This window comes from Cibotium barometz, chromosome 6 (genome assembly GCF_041138505.1).
Source record: "Cibotium barometz isolate CiBa-2024 chromosome 6, ASM4113850v1, whole genome shotgun sequence".
NCBI lineage: Eukaryota > Viridiplantae > Streptophyta > Polypodiopsida > Cyatheales > Cibotiaceae > Cibotium > Cibotium barometz.
The window spans coordinates 14,617,796-14,644,592 of NC_141051.1; the positions used below are offsets into that span (position 1 = coordinate 14,617,796).

General features: G+C 39.0%; 1 protein-coding gene across 2 annotated transcripts in view; it reads left to right on the top strand.

Moving 5' to 3' along the window:
* Positions 1–24,052, top strand: part of LOC147637437 (MADS-box transcription factor 23-like) — a 59,941-nt gene extending 35,889 nt beyond the window's left edge. The window contains exons 6-7 of one of the 2 annotated variants that reach the window (XM_086799231.1): positions 23,426–23,577; positions 23,859–24,052. In XM_086799231.1, coding sequence (XP_086655357.1) covers positions 23,426–23,577; positions 23,859–23,904 — 198 coding nt within the window. In that variant the 3' untranslated portion in view covers positions 23,905–24,052. Of the gene's footprint in view, positions 1–10,828; positions 10,856–23,425; positions 23,578–23,858 lie in introns of those variants that run through there. The other variant, XM_086799232.1, reaches the window with a different exon arrangement.
* The last annotated feature ends 2,745 nt before the right edge of the window (positions 24,053–26,797 follow it).

The following is a 26,797-nucleotide window of genomic DNA, read 5'->3' on the forward strand; positions in this document are numbered from 1 at the left end:
TCAGTCAAGTTAGCAAGAAAAAGGAAAAAATATAAAATCTTGTTATTTTATACATTTTATCCTTGTAAGAAACTCATAAATTCCTCATTCAAGTGGAAACATCTCATGATTTCTACAAAAATTGTTACACTCTTATTTGATTATCTTGCTTAGATACTAAGACTATGTGATTTACTTGGTCAAATATGTATATTAAAATTAATACAATAAAATATTTCAAAAATTTAAATATTATGTTCTATAGATTCTCATCTAATTAATTTTAAAATTTCAAAGTGCATATTTGTCAAAGAAAAATCATTTTTTAAAACATTTTGTGTATTATGTCCTACAAGTTCTCATCCAATTTATTTTAAAATTCCAAAGTGCATACTTGTCAAGAAAAGCTCTCAAAAATATTATTTCTCAAAACATTAAGTGTATTCTATCATAAAAGGATCAATTAAACTAATATACTACATGAACAAGTTAACTATTATAGCCATTTATTTTACAAAGATGTGTAGACGTAGGCTAATAATAGACCTAGGTACTTTTTATCTCCTTAGGTTTTTTCCTCCCATGTGTGTGTACACACTCTTATAAGTGAGTGTGTACAAGTGAACGTATCATATAACCCTCTTGTCACTCATTTTCATCAATCCACTTTGAGTGTTATCCTTCTCTATATCTTTACTTGCTTGCTACATCTCTGTGTGCATCTAATATGTAAGTGTGTTGCTAGCTTTGTCTCCACTCCAAAAATTGGTATCAAATAAATTTCTCTTGTCTCTTTCCTCCATCATTTACTCTTTCCCTCACCTCTTTGAGCTACTCTTTTGGTCCGTTGGTTGGTTCAGATAAAGACTCTACAAACTATACATACGATGATAAGGCATTCAGTGTGCACTATAGTTCTAACCCTTCTGTCCATGATGTATACATGTCATTCATAGATCAACTGGTCTAGCTTTTGATAGTGGTTCTAGAAAGCACATTACTTCTCAGTGTGGTTTGTTTTCCTACCTTATGGTTGCTCCTCAAGGGCTCACAACATGTCCAAACAACTTCTCATATCCAATGAAAGGAGTTGGCAATGTTGTGCCCACTACCACTACTGCAAATGGTGGGACAATTACTCTCTCCAAAATATTGTTTGTGCTAAGTATTAAAAAGAACTTGGTGTTAATCTCAATCACTTGCTAGAGATCAAGGCCTAGTGGTTAGATTTGTTGAGATGAGATAGGTGTACAATTCATGATCAGAGTAATGGAGACACATTGTAGTATCTTGGAATCTAAGCCATGGGCTTTACAGGTGGTCGACATATATGAGAAATTGGCATATAATGCTTTATCACACATGCTATGAGCGACTTGGAGCTATGGCATGCTAACTTTGTTCACAAGAAATTTGGTAGTTGTTGTTCCCTAAAAGGCAAGAGATGGTGTCAAAGATGCAGCCACCACAGCTTGAGGCCCCCATCCAATGTGTATGCACAAGGGGTGAACTTTGGGCAAGATGCAATGGGAATCATTCTTAAAAGATGGATCAATAAGGGCTATCCATAAATTATAGCTTTCACATAGTGATGTATCACTGGTCCTTTGTTGTAAGGGTTGTCCACAAATTACAACTTATACATAATGATGTATGTGGTCCTATGAGGATACCATCGATTAGGGGATTACCTTGAGACTTCTTTTGTTGATGACTACTCGAGGAACACATGGGTGTATCTGTTGAAGGTAAATCTAGAGGTTCTACATGCTTTAAACATTTTGTTTCTATGTCTGAATATGTGTCTTAACGTAAAGTTGGCACCCTTTATATAGATCCAAGGGAGGGAGTATATGTATAGAAGTTTCATTCATATATGGCTGAAAGAGGCATAAAACAACAATTCATGGTGGCTTACACATCTCATCAAAGTGGTGTGGATGAGAGAAAGAGAACATATTTATCATGAAGATGGCACATTACATGGTTAAAGGCTAGGATATTTGGTTGGAGGCAATTACTTGTTGCACTTATATGCTAAACTGATGATGCCCCAAACAAGGCCCCACAGACATACCCCTTATGAATCGTAGAATGGAAAGAAGTCCTTTGTGGCTCATTTGCATGTTTTTTATCATCTTGCTTATGCTCTTGTGCCTAAGAAACGATAGAATAAGCTAGGTGATTAGGTGGTAAAATGCATTTTTATGGAATAGCACAACTTAGAAAAGGTAGAGGGTATAGACTCCACAAGGTAGATTTTGGTGACATAAGGGAAAATTGAGACTCAAATTGGGCCCTTCAAGGATTTGGGGACTTCTTGAATATGCAAAATTTCCCATCATGCTATATGTCATTGGAAAGGTCTTGAAGAGTAGATTCAAAATGTCCAAACTCTGCTCACTTCTGAGTCCATTTGCAAAGCAAAAAAAATTCACCATGAGCCCAGTTTTTGAGAGAGAGAATGTGTAGCAATCTATAAAGGGACCAATTTGAGCCCAAATTTCTCCTAATGGTAGAGATGTTGTATTTGTTGAGAAATCACTTCTAACCTATGCTTTTATTTTAAAAAATAAAAAAATGTATGTTCATAAGACATCTTTGATACACTACAATCCATATATGGAGAAAATGAATAATCAAACAAGGTGCTGCAAATTCGCCCATACTACCTGAAACCACCTCAAATTATTTCACTCCACATACCGGAACATGGATGAGGCATTTGTGGATGAGTCACAAGGCATCTAAGCATATGTCAAAAAGGCTGGTGTAGGCATTGAGGGCTAGCAAATTAGCTACTCCTTTGCCTAGTAGGACATGTGTAGGTTCTCATCATCATGCTTCTTTTCTTTCCTCAAGAAAGAGGATGATTATGATGTTGTTGTTCGGTTTACAGCTTTGACCATGACCTCGCAGCACCTCACGTATGAGGTCTACCTCCAGAAGTTTAGGGACTTGCAAATGAAAGCTACAAAGATGGATCCCACTACTCTTTTGGGGTTCTTCATAGCTGGTTTACCAGACTCATACCGTTTACAAGTTAAAAATAACAAATGCAAAACATTGGATGAAGCCATTCATTCAGCTCGTATCTATGATGATACAATGGTCTCTTCCAAGTCGAAACCCGTTACCGAGCAGGGGAACAAGTTAAAAATAACAAATGCAAAACATTGGATGAAGCCATTCATTCAGCTCTAGAGATTCGCGGAGGCGATTGAGGTTTTCTGCTGCGCATCAAGAGCATAGATCAACTGGGACAAGTCGGGTGGTTTTTGGGTAGGCTTTGCACCCACCCCGACTAGGCGCCCAGTTGAGGCTTTCCAGTGGATCCCGAGCACTCCAGTTTGCTATCTTGGTTGCCAGGTGGGCATTGATATCTCTCGTGAGCAGCAACTCGCCTCTCTTCTTCTGAGTATTCGGGAGAAGCTTTATACTAGAGTTCTACAAGACTATCCCTGGCAGGTAGAGTGGTAGTGACGAACTAGGTTCTTCTTGTGACCATGTGGTACATCACTTCATGTTGGGGTGTAAAACTGATGGTAGCATTGAGTATTATAAGGCAAGGCCTATTGAAAAGGTTATGCTTAGGATAAGGGCATGGATTATGATGTGATCTTTTTGTGAGACCACCGCCCCCTCTCCGGGGCGCTGGAGGCGAAAGCAGCGTGGTCAGCCACTCACGCGGGGCAGGGCTTCCCACTCAGTGCCTCGCCCACGAATATCCGAACAAGAGACTAGTGCGGCTGTTCCTTCGAAACCAAACCTGGAAAAACTTCCCTCGCCGGGAAGGCACGGGCAATTCCACCAAGAAAATCATCTAATGGGAGATTTATCGAACGGGTCAAGGCCTCAACTATCCAATATGATCTCGACCAAGCTCGTAGGTCACATGGCCAGATCAAGGAAGAGACTTGAACTTGGTTCATAGAATCACTGCTTTTTTCCCCCTTAGGGGAGGCAGAGCCGCTGATTCTTTTGCACATAACAAGAATCTTCTAGGGACTTATTCTAACTAGCGTAACTTGATGTATCTGAATGTATCACAGGAATCCCACTCATCTAGCCTAACCCCAACTGTCCCATGGGTTAGCCAACCACCCAACCACTGTATTGGTGGGATCCCTTTATATAAAAATTTGGTTATGTTTTGTCCTCGTACCAAGGAAAAGAGTTCCCAGGCCCCCTACTAGCCGGTGCTTCAAGCAAAACTCAAGGTAGTCACACCACTTACACACCCAATATGAAATTGTCTTTTTCACAGATTCGGTTGTCTTTAAAGCAATCTTTCAATGAAAGCATAGTATTACTAATCATAATCCTCCAAAATATCCAGTCCATTGTTTTACAAAAATATTATCTGGACTCTCCGTTGAAGACTAGCTAGTCAACCAACGAGGTCCAATCTTGAATTCTAGTTCACATAGATAATTCCTTTCCAGTCCATCCATATCTTCCTCAACATACACATGGGTGTCCTAGCAACCCCGCGAGCCCGTGCATCACCTGGTCAGAACCCTTTGAGATCCTACTTAAGTGTCCTAGCACTTTACTCAGGGACCGCTTCGTTGGTCCTCGCCCATCGTACCGGAAGCGCACCATTTTAACCATACCGAGGCTAGTCAAGACCTCGACAGGCTTTCATATGAGAGCATCCTATAATGTGCTTGGCCTCATTGCTCCAAGGTGGGAATCTAAGGGTTCATTCAGGTAAAAGATTATACATTATTCAGGGCTAAGGAGGAATATCACATCCTCTCCCACTTGAAAAATGTGAGATGCCCTCATCTTGCAAAGTGGGGATCATCTTTTACTAACTCTTCTTCTTTCTCCCGAGTGGTGTCCTCTAATGGGTAGAACTTCCATTTGACCAGAAATTCTCTGAGAACTCTGCTCCTGAACCTTCTCCCGAATGTAAAGGATTTCTTGAGATTGGAGTACCATCTGGCCTTGAGTCGAAGAAATCAATTGTTCACCATCAAGCACGTGACTCGGGCTGGGTACATACTTTTTAAATAAACTAACCTGGAATACATTATGTACCTTGAGATGGGGAGACAGCTTTTTGTACTTCCCTAGAGATAAAGAACTTCTCTTGCGTCGTACATGAATGAAAACCAAATCTGCTTCTTCAAACATTCTCTCCAATCTCTCCTTGTCAGCATACTGCTTTTGTCTATCCTGGTGGGCAGCCTTAATATCTTTGCGGATTGCCTAAATTTTCTGCTCCATATCATCAAGCATCTGTCTGGACATTTCGACCTTGATCAATGGGTCGGGGACCATGTTAATAGATGAGGCAATCTTGTCCATACAGAGCTTTGAATGGACTTATCCTGATACTTCAGTGATAAGAGGCATTGTAAGAAAACTCCACTAGATGTAAGTAGCTTAGCCACTTTTTGGGCTCTCTTTGTAGCATGACCGAAGAATATCTTCAATTACCTGGTTTAATCTTTTAGTTTGACCATCTGTCTCTAGATGATAAGTTGTACTGAGATCTAAGGAAGTTCATACTACTTCAAAGAATGCAGTCCAAAACCTTGATGTGAACTTAGAATCTATGTCACTTACTATTCTTCTGGGTAAGCCATGTAGTCTGAAAATCTCCTTGAGGAAGACTCTGGCAATATCCACTACAGAGTAGGTTTCTTTTACTTGAATCAGATGGGCAACCTTGGTGAATCTGTCAACTACCACAAAAATGGAGTTGTAACCTAATTGCGCTGATGGTAATCCAGTAACAAAATCCATGTTGATACATTCCCACTTCATCTGTGGAATGTCTAAGGGATGTAGCTTCCCTGGCATTTTAACCCTTTTTGCCTTGACTCTGACATGTTAAGCACTGAAGTACATGATTGAGTACATCCCTTTTGAGTCCTGGCTAGAAGAAGCTCTTCTTTACAGACATGTAGGTCTTTATGAACCCTGGATGTCCATCTATCAGGCTATCATGGGCTTCCCTTAGAATTTTTCTCTTTGTTTCCTCCTCATTAGGAATGCACAGCGGATTATTATAATACATGCATCCTTCATCCATTTTGTACCCAAGAACTCGACTCATTTCTTGAGGAGTCTTGCTTTCCTGCATCACTAGTGTAGCAATGGGGGCAAAGAATCTATCCTACATGATTTTCTCTCTTGCTTCACTGATCAATGGATTTGACACCAATGTTATTGCAAGCAAGGAGGCTTTCCTATTGAGCGCATCGGCTACCACATTTTCTTTCCCTAGCCGGTACTTTATCTCAAAGTCAAATTCCTGCAGGGTCTGCATCCACCTTCTTTGACGCATGTTGAGATCCCCTTGGGTGAAGATCCACTTCATACTTTGATGATCTATTATATCAAGGTGAATCTCTGTCCCAAGAGATAATGTCTCCATAACTTCAGGGCATATACTACTGAGAGTAACCTACAAGTCATGGACGGCATAATTTCTCTCATGCGTTCCGAGCTTTTTGGATTCATAGGCTATTGAATGACCTTCCTGCATAAGTGCACCACCTAGTGAAAAACCACTGGCATCTGTCACTACCTCAGTGGGTAAGGAAAAATCTGGCAATTTTAGGATAGGGTTGGTTACTAAAGCGGTCTTCAGCTTATCAAAAGCACTCTGACACATAGCAGTCCACTGAAGTAGGGTTCTCTTCTTGAGAAGGTTAGTCAAAGGGGATGCTATCTGAGCATACCTGGGTATAAATATTCTATACCATCCAATTAATCCCAAGAATCCTATGATTCTTTCACTGTTTTGGGCCTTGACCACTCCACAACTGCTTGGATTTTAGCGGGGTCAGGAGAAATCCTGTCTTTTGATACTATGAATCCCAAGTATTCTACATGGTCAAGCAGAAAAAGTGCACTTGCTTTTCTTTGCAAAGAGTTGGTGCTTCCTTAGGATTTCTAGGCCCTTACGCACATGATATTCATGATCAGCTGCATTCTTAGAGTATACCAGGATCTCATCAAAGAAAACAAGAACAAAATCATCCAAGTATTCTCTGAGAATGTCCTGCATGAGACGGTTAAACGTCATTGTGGGGCATTAGTTAATCCAAATGGCATGACCGTGAATTCATAATGGCCATAACGAGTATTGAAAGGTGTCTTCAGAATGTCTTGTTCCTTGATTCTAATCTGGTATTACCCATATTTGAGATCTATCTTCGTGAACATTTGGGTTCCACTTAAGCATTCCATCATAGATTCCCAATGGTAGGACTCTGAACTGGCAATCTATTATATTCCCATTTAGATTAAACTGAATATATTCCCAATCTATTATATTCTTATCTAGATTAAGCTGAATATGGTCTGTCTCAAGGTGGGTGAAAAGAATCTTTCCACTAGCCAATTCCACTTGCATAGGTTTCCCTGTTTTTTTATTTAGGACTAACTTACACAGACATCCTGGGGAAATAAAAGAATGTGTACTGCCTGAATCAATCAAAAGCTTGAATTGCTTACCCTTGTACTCTTCTAGAGTCTGGAGGACTGAGAATTGATGATTTGGCCCTTGATGCTCAATGGTGGCGGCATAGATCAGTCCTTTTTCTTCCTCCACTTTCTGACCTATTGTGACGCTCTAGCTGTTGCAGTCCGAGGTGGAACTCTCTCTCTTTTGTTCCCCTAATTTTGGGATGGAGTTCGGAGGCTACTTTGCATTGAGGTTGTAGGCTGAGCTGGCACTCTTATGGGGTTGCCTTGGTTTTGGCAAGGGGGACCCTGATTAGACTGATATGAAGGAGTCGGTCTTTGAACTCTGGGACCTTCCTTCCCTTGGCCCAAAGATGGAGTTGGGTAATCCTTGAGCTGATTCCCAAACCCTTGACAACCAAAACACCTGTTTTCACTTCGAAGCTCTTTCCTCTACATTCTAAAAAGAGCCGAAGTTCCTAGAAAAGAGCTTTAAGGAAAAGGTCTTCCTTCATTCCTAAAATTTTCCGTCTCCTGATTCTGATTGGGATCTTGGTGTCTCTTTGGAGGCAGAAGGTTGGAAGAACTTCTCGATGTCTGGAATCGTTTGAAGGATGAGGGAACTGGCTTTGGCAGGACCTTAACAAAATAAAGGCCTTGGCGAAGTCCTTCGCCATCCTTATTGCTTTAGCCATGGAAACAGGCTTGGCATTCTTGACTAGGGTGTCCAAAGGTTCGTTCATTCCTCAAATGAACCTGGCCACCATGAGTTGCTCTTCGTCTAGTGGTGGCAAGTATTTGAGGAGAAGAGTGAACACCCAGTGATACTCTTCAATAGTTCTGCTCCCCTAAGTCAACTCCAAGAATCCATTCATCTTGGTTTCCAAAAATCCAAGAGGACAAAATCTCTTCCTTAAGTAAGTTTTGAAATCATTCCAGGTCTGGGTGTTCCTATCCAGCTGGTTTGTCTCACAATGATTTCTCCATGCCACTCTGGCTATTGTTTCGACTATCTTTAGCCTTACAAGAGCCATTTTACTCTTCTCGTTGTATCCGGTGACATCGAAGTATTATTCCATTGCTTCAATCCACTTCTCCACAACCTTGCCCAAGTTCTCCCCTTCACCCTTGAAGGGACCTGGCTGAGTTCTGTGAAGGGCTTTGCAAACATCGGGGTCAAGCTCTTCCTCATCTGTGAGAGGATCTGGCTGTCCACCCCACGGTTCGCGCGTCTCATGATTCTGCCAAAAATGATACATCGTTAATTTCTATTTGATTTCGTCATCTAGATTCTAAAACTTAAGAGGTTCGTAAATAATTACTTAAATAAGATAATCGATCTTATTAGAGATCGACGACATATGTCTAAGGGATAGATCTTACTTCTTCAACTCGTCATCTAATAGACAAATCGCTTATATAACTGGAAATTTTTCACACAACATTTCTTTATTTAAATAAAGGTTGCAATATGTACATAGAGCATCCTAGCTCCAGAATATCAAAACCTCCGCGGGAAACGCATGAGACGGCGATACTGGGCTAGAGACATGCCACGGTACAATTGTTCCCTTACTGCTAAAGGTGCTACAATCTTACTTCTTAGAATAAAACATCTAAGAAGTCTATAAATATGACAAGGAAGTCTGAAATATCGAGGTGTGGGGTGATATAGGATAACACCGTGGACCACCTTTAACCTCAACAAGACCATAGCTAAAGAGATATTCTCCCTCAGCATCAAGCCCTGGCTACAAGAGGTGTGGACATACTACCCTGAATACCACATACACTGATGTCTCTACACTGGGTCCAAAAAATACAACTCCTTAAAATGTTTCACGAGCTTTGCTCTGCTACTTCGAGATGTAACAGAGGAAAGGATATGCTCAAAGGCGAAAGCAGTCATATCTTGAGATGGAGTGAGATCGGGAATACCAGATAAACATGAAACTTCCATCTATAAAATCCGATTCATCGATTAAAAGTCTTCATCATAAGGAATGAAAAAACAATATGTAAATGCTCTTTCTAAGTTTAAGGAATGAAAAAACAATATGTAAATGCTCTTTCTAAGTTTTTTATTATAAATCTCTAATAAAATTCATTTTTCCTTCTTAAGCCTTCAACAACGCTCTGATACCAGCTGTGAGACCCCTGCCCCCTCAGGGGGGTGCTGGCGACAGAAGCAGCGTCAGCCTCTCGTGCGGGCGGTAGGGCTTCCTACTCGGGTCCTAACCCACGAATATCCGGACAAGAGACTAGCCCGGCGGTTCCTCCGAAACCGAACCCGGAAAAGCTTCCCTCGCCCGAAAGGCACGGGCAATTCCACCAAGAAAATCATCTAACGAGAGATTTATCTATGGGTTCAAGGCCTTACTATCCGATCTGATCCGACCGAGCCTGTAGGTCACATGGCCAAATCAAGGAAGAGACTTGCACTGGGTTCATAGAATCACCGCTTTTTTTGCCCTTAGGTCAAGCACAGCCACCACTGATTCTTTCCCACATAACAAGAATCTTCTAGGGACTTATTCTAACTAGCATAACTTGACGTATCTGAATGTATTTTATCTGAATGTATTGCAAGAATCCACCGATCCAGCCAACCGGCCCATGGGTTAGCCAACCACCCAACCACTGTATTGGTGGGATCCCTTTATATAAAAATTTGGTTATGTTTTGTCCTGCGTTGTCGTGACGTGTGCGGTATAGCCAGGAAAGTACGTGACTTCTAGCTGTGAGAGTAGGTGTCAAATTTAACAAGGAAACTCGCACACAAAATTTCCCCAAGGAGCATAGGACATATCCATTTCTAACGTCATTTACATGTGTCAATTCACTTTAATACATCCTTGAAATCATCCTGATGACTGCACAAAATTGTGTACCAAGTGCTTGTTCCTTTCCAAGCATAGATTCACTGGCTCCCTTTTCCAAATCCCTCGAACTAATCACATGTATGCATAACATAACCTTCAATTTTTTCCCAACATACATGTGACCATTTACATTCTATACATCCAGTGCCTTCAAATCCATCATTCCAAGATGTCCTTTATCACCTGAAAGCCTGCTTTTAAATTCTAACAATTCACAAACAAAAGATAGCATACGGCATAACTATAACATGCTCATGAATTCCGAAATTGGATTGAGTGAAGTGAATCCAACTTCCCACAGCTTGAAAGTATTTTTGATATCCTTTTTCCGCAATTCTCCAAGTTCCAAACCTTTAATTTTTTCTCCAAAGCATTTTACTCGTTTCCAAATCCCTTTAGGATATATAAGATATACGATTTTTCTAAATCGTATGAAGTGATAGTATATTAAAAGAAATAAAAAACAAACCACTTATCTGAAGGTTTACAAGCAAAATTTTTCTTGATTCTATTCACTAATCACGAAAGCCGTTTCGCTGCAGACAATTCAATGAAGGAAGCGCAGAAACCAAAAAGCATCTCCTATTATAGTACTCGAAATCCTCTTCAAATCTAACACCTACAAGCCATGAACAGTAGGTATATTCTTGAAATGAAAATCTCTGGTCGATTGGGCCCTGGTTCGCGTTTTCTGCAGACGTCCCCTCTCTGATATGCGCCGCCTACCCCAACTCTGGTTATTTCCTCTTTTTCCCGCAACAAATGCGGCGCCTCACCACCTTTTGCAACTTAAGAATCGGCATTCCATTTCCAAAGGGCTGCGCTTGCTTCTATTTAATATCCAGAAATTTCCAATAAAAAGAAAAACATTTCCTTTTTTATTCCACGTATGCTGCCCCCTTAGTGTAATACTCCTAACCTTAGCATTAAGGCAAGATTCCCAATGCAAAGTAGATCATCTAATTTTATTCCCCCGCATTCAATAAAGACTTCGGCACTCTAATGTCCATTGAATCTCCATTACTCTTGATGCCTCCATAGTTTATAATGTCATCATATCGGCCATGTGATTTATAGAATCCCCAATTGTTCACTCAAATATTTTTCCATGTCTTCATAAATGCATTCCTTTGTGCATTGGCATGTCCTCATGTTTGCATTCCATAAGAGGTATTCACTAATTTGACCCATCGATACCATCAAGAAGCTACTACACATTATGCACATGGGAAGCTATTAACATCATTAACTTATCCCTATGGCGTGCCACTCATACCATCATATATAACTGGATGTTTCTGACTTACCCATGAGCTCTGAGTAACAGCAGAACCATCACCCACCACACTCATATACAAAAACTCCTAGATCTGGCTCAGCCTCAGCTCGTCTTATTGAACCTCATTTACAATATGAACACATGTACATGGCATCATATAACGACTCGTCATGGCACTTAACTCATGCATCTGGATTTGTATTTGATGGGCTCACATGCATGGTTTCACACCATAGACGTGCCATGGCACGACATCCACCCCCTCTAAACCTGCACATCCTCTGGTATGTGCCAAATCATCATCAAGATCCACATATAACTGGATGTTGTCTTCATCTTCTGCATTGCCAGGAAGATCATCCTCTTCCTCTTCAACCATATCCATACTACCACTGTCAAGCCTCTCATCCCGAGTCTCCTGTGAATCAAAAGGATCACTATCATGCCTTCTTTTAAATATCTTGATTCTTTTACCTGCCACAGGATTCTTTATTTCTGTTCCATCAAGCTCACACAGAGTATATGTTGCATTTCCATGCACATGCTTGACAATGTAAGGGCCAAACCATCTTTTTGCAAATTTTCTTTGAACAGTGAATTGGTTGTCAAGGCTACTATCATACATTAGAACCCGATCACCTTCTTCAATAGGTTTTGGCCGGAGTCTGTGTCTTCTATCAAATCTTTCTTTATTTTTCAACCTTACATTTTTCAAGCGAGCTTTAGCAAGCTCTACATCTTCAGGCCTCCTCTCCAACTGTCTTATTCGCAATGCAAGGAGGTCATCTCTGCTCAATCCTTCTACCCAGGGCAATACATTCCAAGTTAGAACTACTTCTTCAACTGGCATCACTGGCTTCTGACCATACATTAATTCTGCAGGCATGTATCCTGTTACTGAGCTATGAGTTGTACGGTCAGCCCACAAGGCATATGGTAGCAGCTTTGGCCACTCTCGCATTCTGTCTGCATGCCTTAGCCAAAGCTTTAATGATTGGAGGATGTCCTCGCTCACTTTTTCCATTGCCCTCAGGATTGTAAGCACATGTTAGGGACAGTTTGATACCAATTCTAGAGAAGAATTCCCTTGCTTCTTCAACATCTAGCTCACCCCTATCAGCTGTTATTTTCCCAACACAACCATACCGGTAGATCACATCTTCCAAGAGAAATTTGCATACTGTTTCCGTACTCTTTGTTCTAAGAGCACGCCCCTCTACCTGATTTGTCAAATCTTCTCTTGCAAGTGCTATATACCGCATCTGCCAAATTCCCAAAGGCATTGTAACTAGATCCACTACCCATTTATAGTGCATGGCAGGTGGGTAGGTTGGTTGCAAGCCATCACGATGCCGCACATTTGAGTACATTTGGCATACCATGCATGTTTCCACATATTGGGAAATATCCTTGTACATTCCTTTCCACCAATATTTTTCCTTTATTTTGGTAAAGGTGGCCCACACACTTCTATGTCCAGCCCAGAGACTCTCATGGAATTCTTTCACAAGCTTTCCTTGAGTCTCTTTATCACAAATGACTCTCTGTGGCATAGCATTCCTCTGCTTAGGATGCTTCCAGAGGTACCCATCCTTTAGGAAATAACCATATGCTTTTCTGCAGATCCTCTTAAATTCTGAGTCAGACCAATTTTCTTGCCTTGTCAGAGTACTCAAATATTGACCAATAAGCAACCAATCTCCTTCATATATTTCCTCAATAAAAGACTCAAGTGCATTTGATAGGCAAATACGGTCCCCTTTTGCATATGCTGTAGTATAGAACTTTGTACCCACATCATCAATGTCGCTTATCATCTCTTTCTCATCTTCATATCTGGCTCTTGATAGCATATCTGCAACTGGATTGTCTTTTCCCGCAATATGCTCAAACTCAGGATTTAGTGACTTGATATAAGCAATCCACCTAAGCATAGCAATATCTGGAGTGGTACAGCTTGTTATCATCCCAAGAAGTGGCAAGCAATCTGTTTCCACAAGTACAGATGCCCCAATAAGATACTCTTTTTCACATTTTAGAGCAGTGACTATTCCCCATAACTCTCTCTTGATCTGTGGATACTTTCGTTGTCAAAAGCTTAATACCTTTGCTCCAAATCTGATTACATACCTGTGATTATCCTCATCATCTTGCCCTACTGCCCATCCTATCCCAGTAGGACTAGTATCAACTGTAACGATCACAGGCCTGCCACACTCATAATCTACCTTTCTTAGAGTAGGTGATGATTGGAGCAAACATTTCAGCTTCCGCATAGCTTTAATATGTACTGCACTCCACAGAAATTTTTGATTTTTCCTCAAAAGTTGATAAAGAGGATCTGCTACATGTGCATAATGTGGGATCCAAATAACATAAAAGACACATGCTCCAAGAAATCTCCTCAGCTCTGTAACATTAATGCATGTCTCTTTCATTCTTTGTATTGCATCTATCTTGGCTGGACAAGGTCGGCGTCCACTAGTACTACAAAGATGTCCCACTATTAGCACTTCACCAACTCCAAACACTGATTTCAGCCCAGATAAAGTAAGATTCACTTCTTCAAGCCTGGATAGAATCATATTACAATCCTTTATGTGATTCGCCACAAACTTGCAGCACCCCTTTGAATCCAAATCCTCATCTTTGTCTTTCTCATCACAGCCCTTTATTGGCACATCATCCAAAAATGGCATAGTTTTTTGTGGTATGAAGTCTCGTAAGACTTTATTCATTCCATTCATCATATGTGCCATTGAGTTGGTGGCTCCCTGTGGTAAGGTACACATCCTTACTAATCCCAAAGGAGTTCTCATTGTAGTCAAGTCCCTGCTTTGTATATCCAGCTGGAACTGATCATATCCCGAATACAGATCACCCATAGAGTATATAGCTTTCCCTGCAAATGCTTCTGCAAACTCATCCACAATCGGACCTGCTCCTACATTCCTGATTGTGACTTTGTTTACAGGTTGCATGTCTTGAATAAAGCGCAATGTCCCATTTTTCTTTGGTACAGTAAACCATCTGTTGGAATATGGGACGCATGATGGCTCCAAGATTCCCATCCTGATCTTTTCTTTTAGTAATTCCATCAGCTTTGGCAAGAGAGCCTTTGGTACTGGAATTGGCCACAGGTTCCAGGGCACATGTGGAACAGTAAAGATCACCATTGGTGCTGTTACACTTGGATCAACACAGCCTATCTCATGCGGCTGAAAAGCAAAGGCTTTCCCATGTTTTACAAGCATCTCCTCAAAGCATTCCCTTTCAACTGGCAACAGAAAATCCTTCTCACCAATCTTAAGCTCTTTTAAAGTTTCTTGAGTAAATTTATGCCCAATTTTCTTCGGATCTCTAAGATTTGGTTGCATAGAAGCTTCATCTATCTTCTCCTTGCTTCCTGGTGGCAAGGGCAAGGCAACTGGTTTCACCTTCTTTGCAACCGTTTTGTACTTTGTATCAACATGAGCATCCATCTCGCAATTCATGTTTTTACATTCCACCCCCTCGAATTCCTGGATTATATCATACATCTCCATAGATGACACCTCAATCATTTCATTTCCACCCTGTAAGCATGCTCTTCCCATATCAAAAAGCACATCCATAGTATCTACAAATGACACCTCATCAAGCACCCCTGAAATAAACTCATTCTTCTCCAAAAGACCACACTGCTCAAAACTTTTTTGTTCATTTTGTATATGTTTTCGCATGCCACGCTTCAAATCCTTGCTTTTTACAAAAACCAATGACCCATAGCTGGAGAATCCCTGAAAATTTGCTGAAAAGCTATTTATATTGATTGAGTCCTGCGAGAACTCATTTCCCCTTGTACCATTGGAATCCCGCTTTACAATGGCACCTGGCCAAAATCCCTCATCTCCTTGTAATTCATGAATTCTCTATTTATCTTCGGGAGTGACTGTGCTCGAAGAGACTCACGATTCCTTTCATGGTTAATGCAAACTGTCAAGAACTGAACAGCTTTCTTGCCATCCTTACTCCTTATTCTTGCATATGCCGAGCCATCGTCCAAAACTTTTGTTTCCATCCTCACAGCTGTAATGTAGGGTTGCCCAAGGATAAGGGGATACGATGACATCTCCTGAACAAAGAAGTTCTGATCATCTTTCACATCCCCTATAGTTACCCTTACATTTGGACATGCTGCATAAAGCTCTCCAGATGAGTTATTAGCTGCTTTAATCATCCACCCATGATCCACATCCATTGGCCACTTACATTTGTTGTAGAGATTTTTAGCCATAAGATTTATTTCAGACCCATGATCAATTAGAGCGACATATGGCTCTTCCAAATCACCTATCTTGACAAGGGTTTCAGTGGTTGCTCTTGCCCAATGGCTCCTGGAGTAATGACTCTTTGTAAGAACTTCTTTTTCATCATCCTCTTCCACAAAGCGCACTTGTCGTGCCCCATCAGCAGAGTGATTACATTCCACCACATTTTCTCTCTCTTCCTTTTTCTGTACCTGTACTCCATGAGTCTTGGAAGTGCTTGCCTCCCCTTGCGATGGAATAGATTCAATTATGGACTGCCTTTTTCTTCGTATAATATCAATTATCTCATCATGAAATTCTTTCTTTGCAATCCCCAAGACTTCCCCTAGTGTAAATTCCACCCTGCTGTTTAGAATCCTCTCTTCAAGCACCTTTTTGAGATCTGTTGCAGCTTCAATATCAGATTGAAGCTTGTAGAGTGGACTTTTCCCTTTACCCTTCTCCTTCATTTTTGCTGGCACTTCTTCCATTGAAACATCCTGTGGAGGTCTGCTATGCTGTGGAGGCATATGTGATGGCCCAGGATCCTTCTTTTCACTTCCACGTGTAACTCTTTTTGATGGCCCTCCTTCTTCATTTTCCCTTTTTCGCTTCTCCTCTACCTGTGCCTCATTATTCTGGCATTTAGCAATGTAGGCATGAATAGATAAAGAATCCACAGGCTCCTCCCAGCCAGTCTCAAGACGTATACAATCACCTGCCTCATGCAAAGCTTGCTTGGACACCTTCTTTGATGCAATTAATTCCATTGTTGATGGCCAAAAATCCTCATTCTCATAATCCTCATCATTCTCAAATCCCTGCTTTAATTGACCAACCTTTAATCCATAGGTTGCTGCCTCAACCATAGAAATGGCATGACTAGCAGCCATATCCTCAACCAGCTTTTTCATCCCTCCTTTCCCAAAATTTGTACTCAATGGAAGACCAGTCTCTGTAAGATGGATTTTCCCATCTTTGAAAAACACAAGTTGATTTTTAAGAGCTTCTTTATAGCTAGCACAATCTTTCTTTGCATGTTCTGGGTCATCACACCATATGCATCTGTATGTAAACCCTTCTTTGCTTTGAGGCTTTTGCATAGAAGCCTGCCCCAATGGTAGACCCTTTTCTTCAATCCTGGACATCTTCAATTTTAGATCCCGCATACCCTTAATAAGCTCATCCATCGGCCCATCTACCTTTGGAATTGTAGCAGTTGGTTTTGGTAGATTCTCAGGGGTAACAGCAGTTATGGGGGTTGCAGAGCCCATCACCATTTTATCCCTCCTCCGCTGCCACTTTGCTAACATGGTGACTGCATCCTCAACATCATTCCAATCACTCTTTAATCCCTGCTCTGTATCCTTATCCTCAAGGAGGATTTCCAATTTTTCTTGGAGATCTTTCCCAGCTGCTTGTAGGAAGAGCTCTGTTTTTTCTCTGTCCAAAGTTGTACGCTCTATCCTTGACAGCTGGGCATAGCGCTTCTCAAACTCTCTTAGCAATTCTGTGGCAGAAATTCCCATTTTAGGTTTTGTGACCCATTCCAAGAAAGTTTGTTTGGTCACTCGCTCAGAATCCTCCATGAAATATTCATCCTTTAAAGCAAGCTTGAACTCCTCCCAATTTCTGCCACCATGTGCTGTCTGCAATCCTCTTATGCGTTCTCTTATTTCAGGGACACATACCAGCTCGAAACTTCGAACCATATCCTCCTCAGTCACCCTGTTTAGCTCCATCTCCTTTATATAATTGCGCAGGTACTTCGTGATGTCCTTCCCATCAAATTGATCCACCTTTTTCACAATTGATTGTAATGCTTTGGTCGTGGAAATTTGTCCTCTCTCAGCAGCTTGTTGCTGTTGCATGTACATGGTAAACATCTGAAACATCTGCATAACTCCGGGGTCAAAATGAACCCCCTGACCCTCAGAATTCTCAGCCATAGCTTCCCTGTATATTTCACCACACTCTCACCCCAGCAGTTTCACGTCGGGTTCACCAAAGAGCTGTCGTGACGTGTGCGGTATAGCCAGGAAAGTACGTGACTTCTAGCTGTGAGAGTAGGTGTCAAATTTAACAAGGAAACTCGCACACAAAATTTCCCCAAGGAGCATAGGACATATCCATTTCTAACGTCATTTACATGTGTCAATTCACTTTAATACATCCTTGAAATCATCCTGATGACTGCACAAAATTGTGTACCAAGTGCTTGTTCCTTTCCAAGCATAGATTCACTGGCTCCCTTTTCCAAATCCCTCGAACTAATCACATGTAGGCATAACATAACCTTCAATTTTTTCCCAACATACATGTGACCATTTACATTCTATACATCCAGTGCCTTCAAATCCATCATTCCAAGATGTCCTTTATCACCTGAAAGCCTGCTTTTAAATTCTAACAATTCACAAACAAAAGATAGCATACGGCATAACTATAACATGCTCATGAATTCCGAAATTGGATTGAGTGAAGTGAATCCAACTTCCCACAGCTTGAAAGTATTTTTGATATCCTTTTTCCGCAATTCTCCAAGTTCCAAACCTTTAATTTTTTCTCCAAAGCATTTTACTCGTTTCCAAATCCCTTTAGGATATATAAGATATACGATTTTTCTAAATCGTATGAAGTGATAGTATATTAAAAGAAATAAAAAACAAACCACTTATCTGAAGGTTTACAAGCAAAATTTTTCTTGATTCTATTCACTAATCACGAAAGCCATTTCGCTGCAGACAATTCGATGAAGGAAGCGTAGAAACCAAAAAGCATCTCCTATTATAGTACTCGAAATCCTCTTCAAATCTAACACCTACAAGCCATGAACAGTAGGTATATTCTTGAAATGAAAATCTCTGGTCGATTGGGCACAGGTTCGCATTTTCTGCAGACGTCCCCTCTCTGATATGCGCCGCCTACCCCAACTCTGGTTATTTCCTCTTTTTCCCGCAACAAATGCGGCGCCTCACCACCTTTTGTAGCTTAAGAATCGGCATTCCATTTCCAAAGGGCTGCGCTTGCTTCTATTTAATATCCAGAAATTTCCAATAAAAAGAAAAACATTCCCTTTTTTATTCCACGTATGCTACCCCCTTAGTGTAATACTCCTAACCTTAGCATTAAGGCAAGGTTCCCAATGCAAAGTAGATCATCTAATTTTATTCCCCCGCATTCAATAAAGACTTCGGCACTCTAATGTCCATTGAATCTCCATTACTCTTGATGCCTCCATAGTTTATAATGTCATCATATCGGCCATGTGATTTATAGAATCCCCAATTGTTCACTCAAATATTTTTCCATGTCTTCATAAATGCATTCCTTTGTGCATTGGCATGTCCTCATGTTTGCATTCCATAAGAGGTATTCACTAATTTGACCCATCAATACCATCAAGAAGCTACTACACATTATGCACATGGGAAGCTATTAACATCATTAACTTATCCCTTTGGCGTGCCACTCATACCATCATATATAACTGGATGTTTCTGACTTACCCATGAGCTCTGAGTAACAGCAGAACCATCACCCCCACACTCATATACAAAAACTCCTAGATCTGGCTCAGCCTCAGCTCGTCTTATTGAACCTCATTTACAATATGAACATATGTACATGGCATCATATAATGACTCGTCATGGCACTTAACTCATGCATCTGGATTTGTATTTGATGGGCTCACATGCATGGTTTCACACCATAGACGTGCCATGGCACGACAGCGTACCAAGGAAAAGAGTTCCCTGGCCCCCTAGCCGGCGCTTCAAGAAAAATTTAAGGTAGTCACACCACTTACACACCCAATATGAAATTGCCTTTTTCACAGATTCAGTTGTCTTTAAAGCAATCTTTTAAAGAAAAATTTAAGGTAGTCACACCACTTACACACCCAATATGAAATTGCCTTTTTCACAGATTCGGTTGTCTTTAAAGCAATCTTTTTCACAGATTCGGCTGTCTTTAAAGCAATCTTTTAATGAAACCATAGTATTACTGATCATAATCCTCCAAAATATCAAGTCCATTGTTTTACAAAAATATCATCCGGACTCTCCGTTGAAGACCAGCTAGTCAACGAGATCCAATCTTGAATTCCAATCCACATAGATAATTTCTTTCCAGTCCATCCATATATTCTTCCTCGACATACGCATGGGTGTCCTAGCAACCAGGAGCGCGTGCATCACCTGGTCAGAACCCTCTAGGATCCTTTTTAGGTGTCCTAGCACTTCACTCAGGGATCGCTTTATCGGTCCTCGCCCATCGTACCGGAAGCACACCATTTTAACCATATTGAGGCTGGTCAAGACCTCGGCAGGCTTTGTCGGCAAGGACGTCCTTTGACGACTCCCCGCTAGTTGTTGCAATGAATTTCTCCTTAGTTAAACATAAGCCAAATGCTTCCTCCAGCATTTTGGCATAAAACAATCCTTTTCAAAAATAGAGTTTCTATGCAAGTAAGAATTTTTCCGTTTTGAGCTTAATCCCACAAAAGAACCCTTTTTCTTGAAAACCCGATTTTCTTATTAGGGTAATCCACCCATCAATTTCAATGAATTTCCAGCTCATTTCTCGATGGTATCGGTCTAAGAAAACTTCCCTAAATCAGTCGCTATAGTCTATTCTTCATATTGAAGATTTGGAATTGGTCACGAGATTTTGCTTAATTTAGATTTGAGAGATGGGCAAGTTATTTACTGGCCCGCCATTCTCAGGGTCTTGGATTAACCAAAAAAATTTCAGTTTACTTCTAACTTTGATTCTTAAGGATTTTCTTCAGATAAATTAACGGTGGCTTCCAACCGTAAGAGAAACTCCAATTTTATAGAAATTCATTCTATAGATTTAAAAATAGTTCTATTTGAAAATAATACGATTTTATAAAAATAACTCTTTTTCCAAATAATTCAATTATGAATATGCATTATTTTACTGATTAATCCACATAGAAATATCTTAAAATATTTTTTCCATCAATTTGTTCTTCATCATCAAGATACCATAATTTCCTACGTGAAATTATGGTGAAAACTCCTCTTTTAACATCAAAATTAATTTAGACATTTTTCTACTTAAATACAATGAAAATTCCTCTTTTTAAATAAATAAAAATATCCATAATTTGGAATACGCCAAAAATTCCTCTTGCATTAAGAGGAACTTATGCATCTTGCCCTCATGGTTTTTTTGTGAAGGGATAGAAATCTAAAGTATGCAGGTTAAGAAAAGTTCTATATGGTCTTAATCATGCTCCTAGAGCATGATATAAGAAGATAAATGCATACTTAATTGAAAATAGTTTTTGTAATAGTCTATCTAAGAGATGAGAGTAGGTTAAATAAAGCGTTTTATAGCCTTAAACAAAATTTCATCCTTCAAGGCTAAATTACATGTGTCATTTGAGATGACGAATTTGGTGTCTTTGCATTATTATTTAGATATATAGTTTATATACAACATGATGATGTTATTGTGATGTTGCAATCAAAGTATATATAGAGATTGCTTACAAAGTTTGGTCTTGAAGACTATAAGCATGTTACTACACCGCTACAGATAGGTGCTAGGCTAAATGTCTAGGATGCAGGTGAACCATTTGATGTATCACTTTATTAGCAAACTATTTGGTGCCTTATCTATCTATGTAATATGAGGCCAAACATTTAGTTTGGGGTCTCCTAGTGCAAGCAGGTTTATGCACAGCCTTGCAAGTAAGCATTTGCAGGTTGCCAAGTGAGTTTTTGATACTTAGATGACACTTAATTCCTTGGTCTATTCTATCCTAAGAGGGATGATATGCTTTCAATAACTCTGATTGTGCTCGATATTACAACACACGAGTGTCCACTATTAGCTTTTACTTCATTATGATGATTCATGTATATTATGTCTCAAGAAGAAGTAGCCAACAATGACCACTTCAAGCTGTGACATTAAGTACATGGAATCTTTTATAGTGAATGTGGAGTGTGTATGCTTAGATGCATTTTGGTATCTTTTATAGCGACGGTGGAGTGTGTATGACTCTCGGGGGGTGCACTACTATGAAACCCTATATATCAAGTGCGTTCAAGGGGTGTTAAAAAAACCCCTTACCTGTGAATTTCTTGTGAATAAAATGACCCCTTTTTCTTTATAGATTTACAGGTTTTCTTATCGATTAAAAAAAAACCCTTCCGTAAATGTGTTTCTGTAAATTTACCTCAATATTTTGAATTAAAAAACCCCTTCATTTGAACTCACGTGCTATACTTACATATTTTAGGTGAACCCCCTGAGGTATGACTTAGATTCCTTTTGGCATATCTTAGTGTTGGTGGTGGGACGGTAGTCCCCCACCTCCATCTTCTCACTGATAGCCAAAGTTCATTGGCCATTACAAGGAATGTTTCATGCTCCCACAAAAATCACATTAAGGTATATTATCATTATGTCAATTTACAAGAGAGAATATCCTTTATTATGTCTCTATACATGAGAATGTGGCAGATATATATTCACGAAGGCTCTCTCACAAGAGAAGGTAAAATATTTTCACAACTTTTTGGGCTTATTTCCATTTGGGGATTGATCAGCCATGTGATCCCTATACATGTTCACATCATCACTGTAATAAGGAGGATTTTATACCCATTCATATGGTAGTAATGAATGTCTCTATACATGAGAATGTGGCAGATATATATTCACGAAGGCTCTCTCACAAGAGAAGGTAAAATATTTTCACAACTTTTTGGGCTTATTTCCATTTGGGGATTGGTCAGCCATGTGATCCCTATACATGTTCACATCATCACTGTAATAAGGAGGATTTTATACCCATTCATATGGTAGTAATGTGTGATGTATAGATTAATAATGGATTGGGGATTCTATACACATTCTTATGGTAGTGATGTTAATGTGAGGAAACATATTAATAATGGATCCAGGAATGTTTTTCCTCATTAGGAGTTTTTTTCCCCTGAGCGTGTGTACACACTCTTATAAGTGAGTGTGTAAGTGACCTTATCATGTTATTACACTCACTCCTCATAAAAGCATGCATACACCCTCTTATGAGTGAGTGTAAGTGACCTTATCATGTTATTACACTCACTCCTCATAAAAGCATGCATACACCCTCTTATGAGTGAGTGTAAGTGACCTTTCATGTCAGTACACGTCTACTTAACTCACTCTCATCAATCTACTTCAAGCGTCATGCTTCTTTATATCCCTATTTACTTGATGCATTTGTGTGTGTGTTGCTACCTTTGTCTCTCCACACATAACTGCATACATTGTTTCTTATACTACATATTTTCTTGTAGGAAAAAAATGTGCATAAGAAAATTGCTTATTAATACTCAAGGTATTGTTGGCATATGTCACGTACAATAATTAGCAGCATAAGGATTAGAGCATCATGTGTGTACATTAATTGTGATGAAGTTAGAAATTGTATTAGAGAAGTTGAGTCAAATAGCTTGTCAAGTTTTATTAGTAGCACAATAATTAGCAACACAAAGAGTAGAGCATAGTGTGTGTACATTAACTTCTATAAAAAAAAAATCAGATTGCAGAAGCCGAGACAAGAAAAAATAGTTCATCAAGTTTTATGAGTAGCACAATGATGGAGCGCAACTTTATGGAGAACTTTCCAAATACTTTCGCTTCCAAGGAGACACCTCAAAGCATAAATGATTTTGCCGTTTCTTTGCAGCTTGGGTAAAATTTCTAGACCATATTTTCAATAAACTATTTGAAGCTCTCAAAATGTCAAATTACTGTTTTGGTTTTATACCATAATAATGTATCTACATGATAGATTATTCTCATTCACCTCTGTTTTACACTCATATTTATATATTATTCTCATTCACCTCTCTTTTACACTCATATTTATATATTATTCTCATTCACCTCTCTTTTACACTCATATTTATAGATTACACTCATCTTTGATTGCTAAAAAGAAATTTCAACACTGAACATAAAGTTTTATGTAGGTTGGCGACTTTTTCTTACCAATATCATGATGCACCTTGGAATTGAAGCTTTTGACACTAGAAAAGGGTGCTAGCAATAATTTCTTTATCCAAGACAAAATAAAAGCATCATTTTCTATGGATGATAAAAAATGAAATAATTGTAGAAATTGTCATAAAGGAAGTAAGCCATTTTAATAAAATAACTCTTTTAAGATAGTGGAGTAATAGCATCTAAGCACATATGATTTGTAACTAAAAGAAGAGAGAGAGAGAGAGAGAGAGAGAGAGAGAGAGAGAGAGAGAGAGTATATCACACAATATGCGAGCTTTTCCCCTTAATATACGTTACATGTAAATGATGCCACATTTTTCATGGTAGTTTAAAACATTTATTATATTTATGTAGTGGGTTCTTCTAACTAAATGATATTTGATGGAATAACTATGCAAGTTGGAGAGTTTTAGAACAATATGCATTTCAAATTGTAAAAATTTATTGCATTAATGTAGTAGGATCTTGAATCTTCTAATAAATCCCTCAATTTCATTATCATGTTAAAGGGATGAATGTACAAGTTGACAAAATTTAAAAGAATACACATTATTACACAAGAAAACTTTTTAAAAATTTGTGTTTTTTTTTTCAAAATATTTCAATTGAACTATTTGTAGGAGAATCTAGAAACTTTGATTGTAATAAGTTTTTTTTGTTTGAATTGTAGAACATAACGTATAAGATTGAATGATAACCATTTCTTCATTTTATAAGCTATTCATCATCACACTATTATACATAAGTAGATAAGGGAGGTTCAGCTTCAAGTAAATACAACAAATGTAATTCCCAATACTTATGAATTTGGAGGTATTCTCTCTAACTAGGTAAAGTAAGTCAATTTCACACTTATGCTATAAATTGAACATATTTTCCAAGAAAAGAAAAAAACCTAGTTAAGTAAGTGTAATGTATAATATCATTCATGATGTGTCGGCTTTGATTTATTATGCATTCAAATGCCTCATTTTTAAAACGTTTCTTTATCACTATGAGGGGCGGGTACCAACATTATCATGACTATATTTACAAAATTTTATATACTATTAGATCACAATCTTACACTCCTACTATAAGTGAAATACATTTATGTGTGTGTGCATGCGCGCACAAGCATTCCACGCATATGTCTTTATGTATGTACATATGCATGCATGTAATTATGTATGTATGTGTGCATGTATGTATTCATATATATTTACACATATATGTATATGTACATGTATATGTTTCGTAATATGTATATGTATATGTATATGCATATGGTATACATGTATGTATTCATATATAATTACACACATATATGTATATGTATATGCATACGTATATTATGTATGTATATATGTGTGTGTGTGTGCATACATATACATACATTATACATACGTACATTCATACATATATATATGTATGTATGTATGTATGTATGTATACATATACACATACATATTATATATATATATCTGTGTGTGTGTGTGTGTGTGTGTGTGTGTGTATACATATACATATATATATATATATTATATATATACAAATGTATGTATATGAATAGGCATATGCATATATTTTTGTTTATTTATATATATATGTTTGTGTTCACGTTTCCATTGTATTTATATGCACGTCTTTATACTATATATTTATATGTATTTATTTATTCATAATATATGTGCGTGTATGTGTGTGTGTGTGTGTGGACACCCACCTTCTTTGCTTAGGAGAAAGATTTTGTTCAGACAAGAAGTACTGGAGTACTCTATGATCACTTTTGACAAAGAAATGGCTCCCATAAAAATAGTGATACCATTTCTTAATGGTATAAAGTATTACCAACATTTCTTGATTATAGACATGCATAGACATCACCTTATCATTTAACTTCAGCTCTCAAATGCAATCACTCAACACCTCTTCCACATACATCGGCTTATATCACGAATGATTTTGTGAAGTTCGGCAAGAATAGGGGCTTATGTGAAAATTCCTCTAAGCTCCTCAAAGCTCTTATTTGGTAATAGTGTCACAAAATAAAGCCTCCTTCTTAAGCTTCTCCATAAGACGAGAAACAATATGTACATATCTCTTGATAAATATCTTATAGAATGAATATAAACCCAAGACAAATTTTTGACACACTCCACCTTCTTAGGATCAATCATAATGCCATCTTTGCTCACAATATGTCCAAGATATTCAACTTCTTGTGACATGAATGAAAATTTACTCTCCTTTGCATACAATTTGTTGGCCCTTATCCAGATGGACTCTCCGTTGAAGATTAGCAAGATCAACCAACAGATCCATATAAAAGAGTCATGGAATCATCCGTTGAGGACCTGCAAGGCCAATCAACCAGGTCCATACCCGAGTTCAAAAAACAACTCGAATTCCTTATTCCATTTTCTTCCCCAACACACGCATGGGTATCTTCGACGACCCAGAGCCCGAGCACCGTATGGTCAGCACCCTCTAGGCTCCTTTCGTAGGTCACCTAGAGCTTCACTCATAGGCCACTTCCTTGGTCCCTCATCCACCGTACCAGAAGCTCACCATTTAAATCGAACCGAGGCTGGTCAAGACCTCGGCCAACCTTGCTACGCGAGATGTCCTCCATTGACTCTCCGTCAGGCTATTGCAACTTTATCACTTAGGTCTCCATGACCTCATTCACAAGATGGTCAAAATGCTTTCCCAGCATTCTTGACATAAAACAGTCATTTAAAAACAAGTTTCACAAATGCAGCTTCTAACAAACTCTCATCTTTCCACATTGTTCCACATCATTTCTCGTTATTCCACATTCTTCTACATTAATTCACATTGCTTATTCCGCATCCAATCATATGTATTCCCATCGTCCTTCATCCAATCACATCATATTGCATCTCATCGCATCTATCCACAT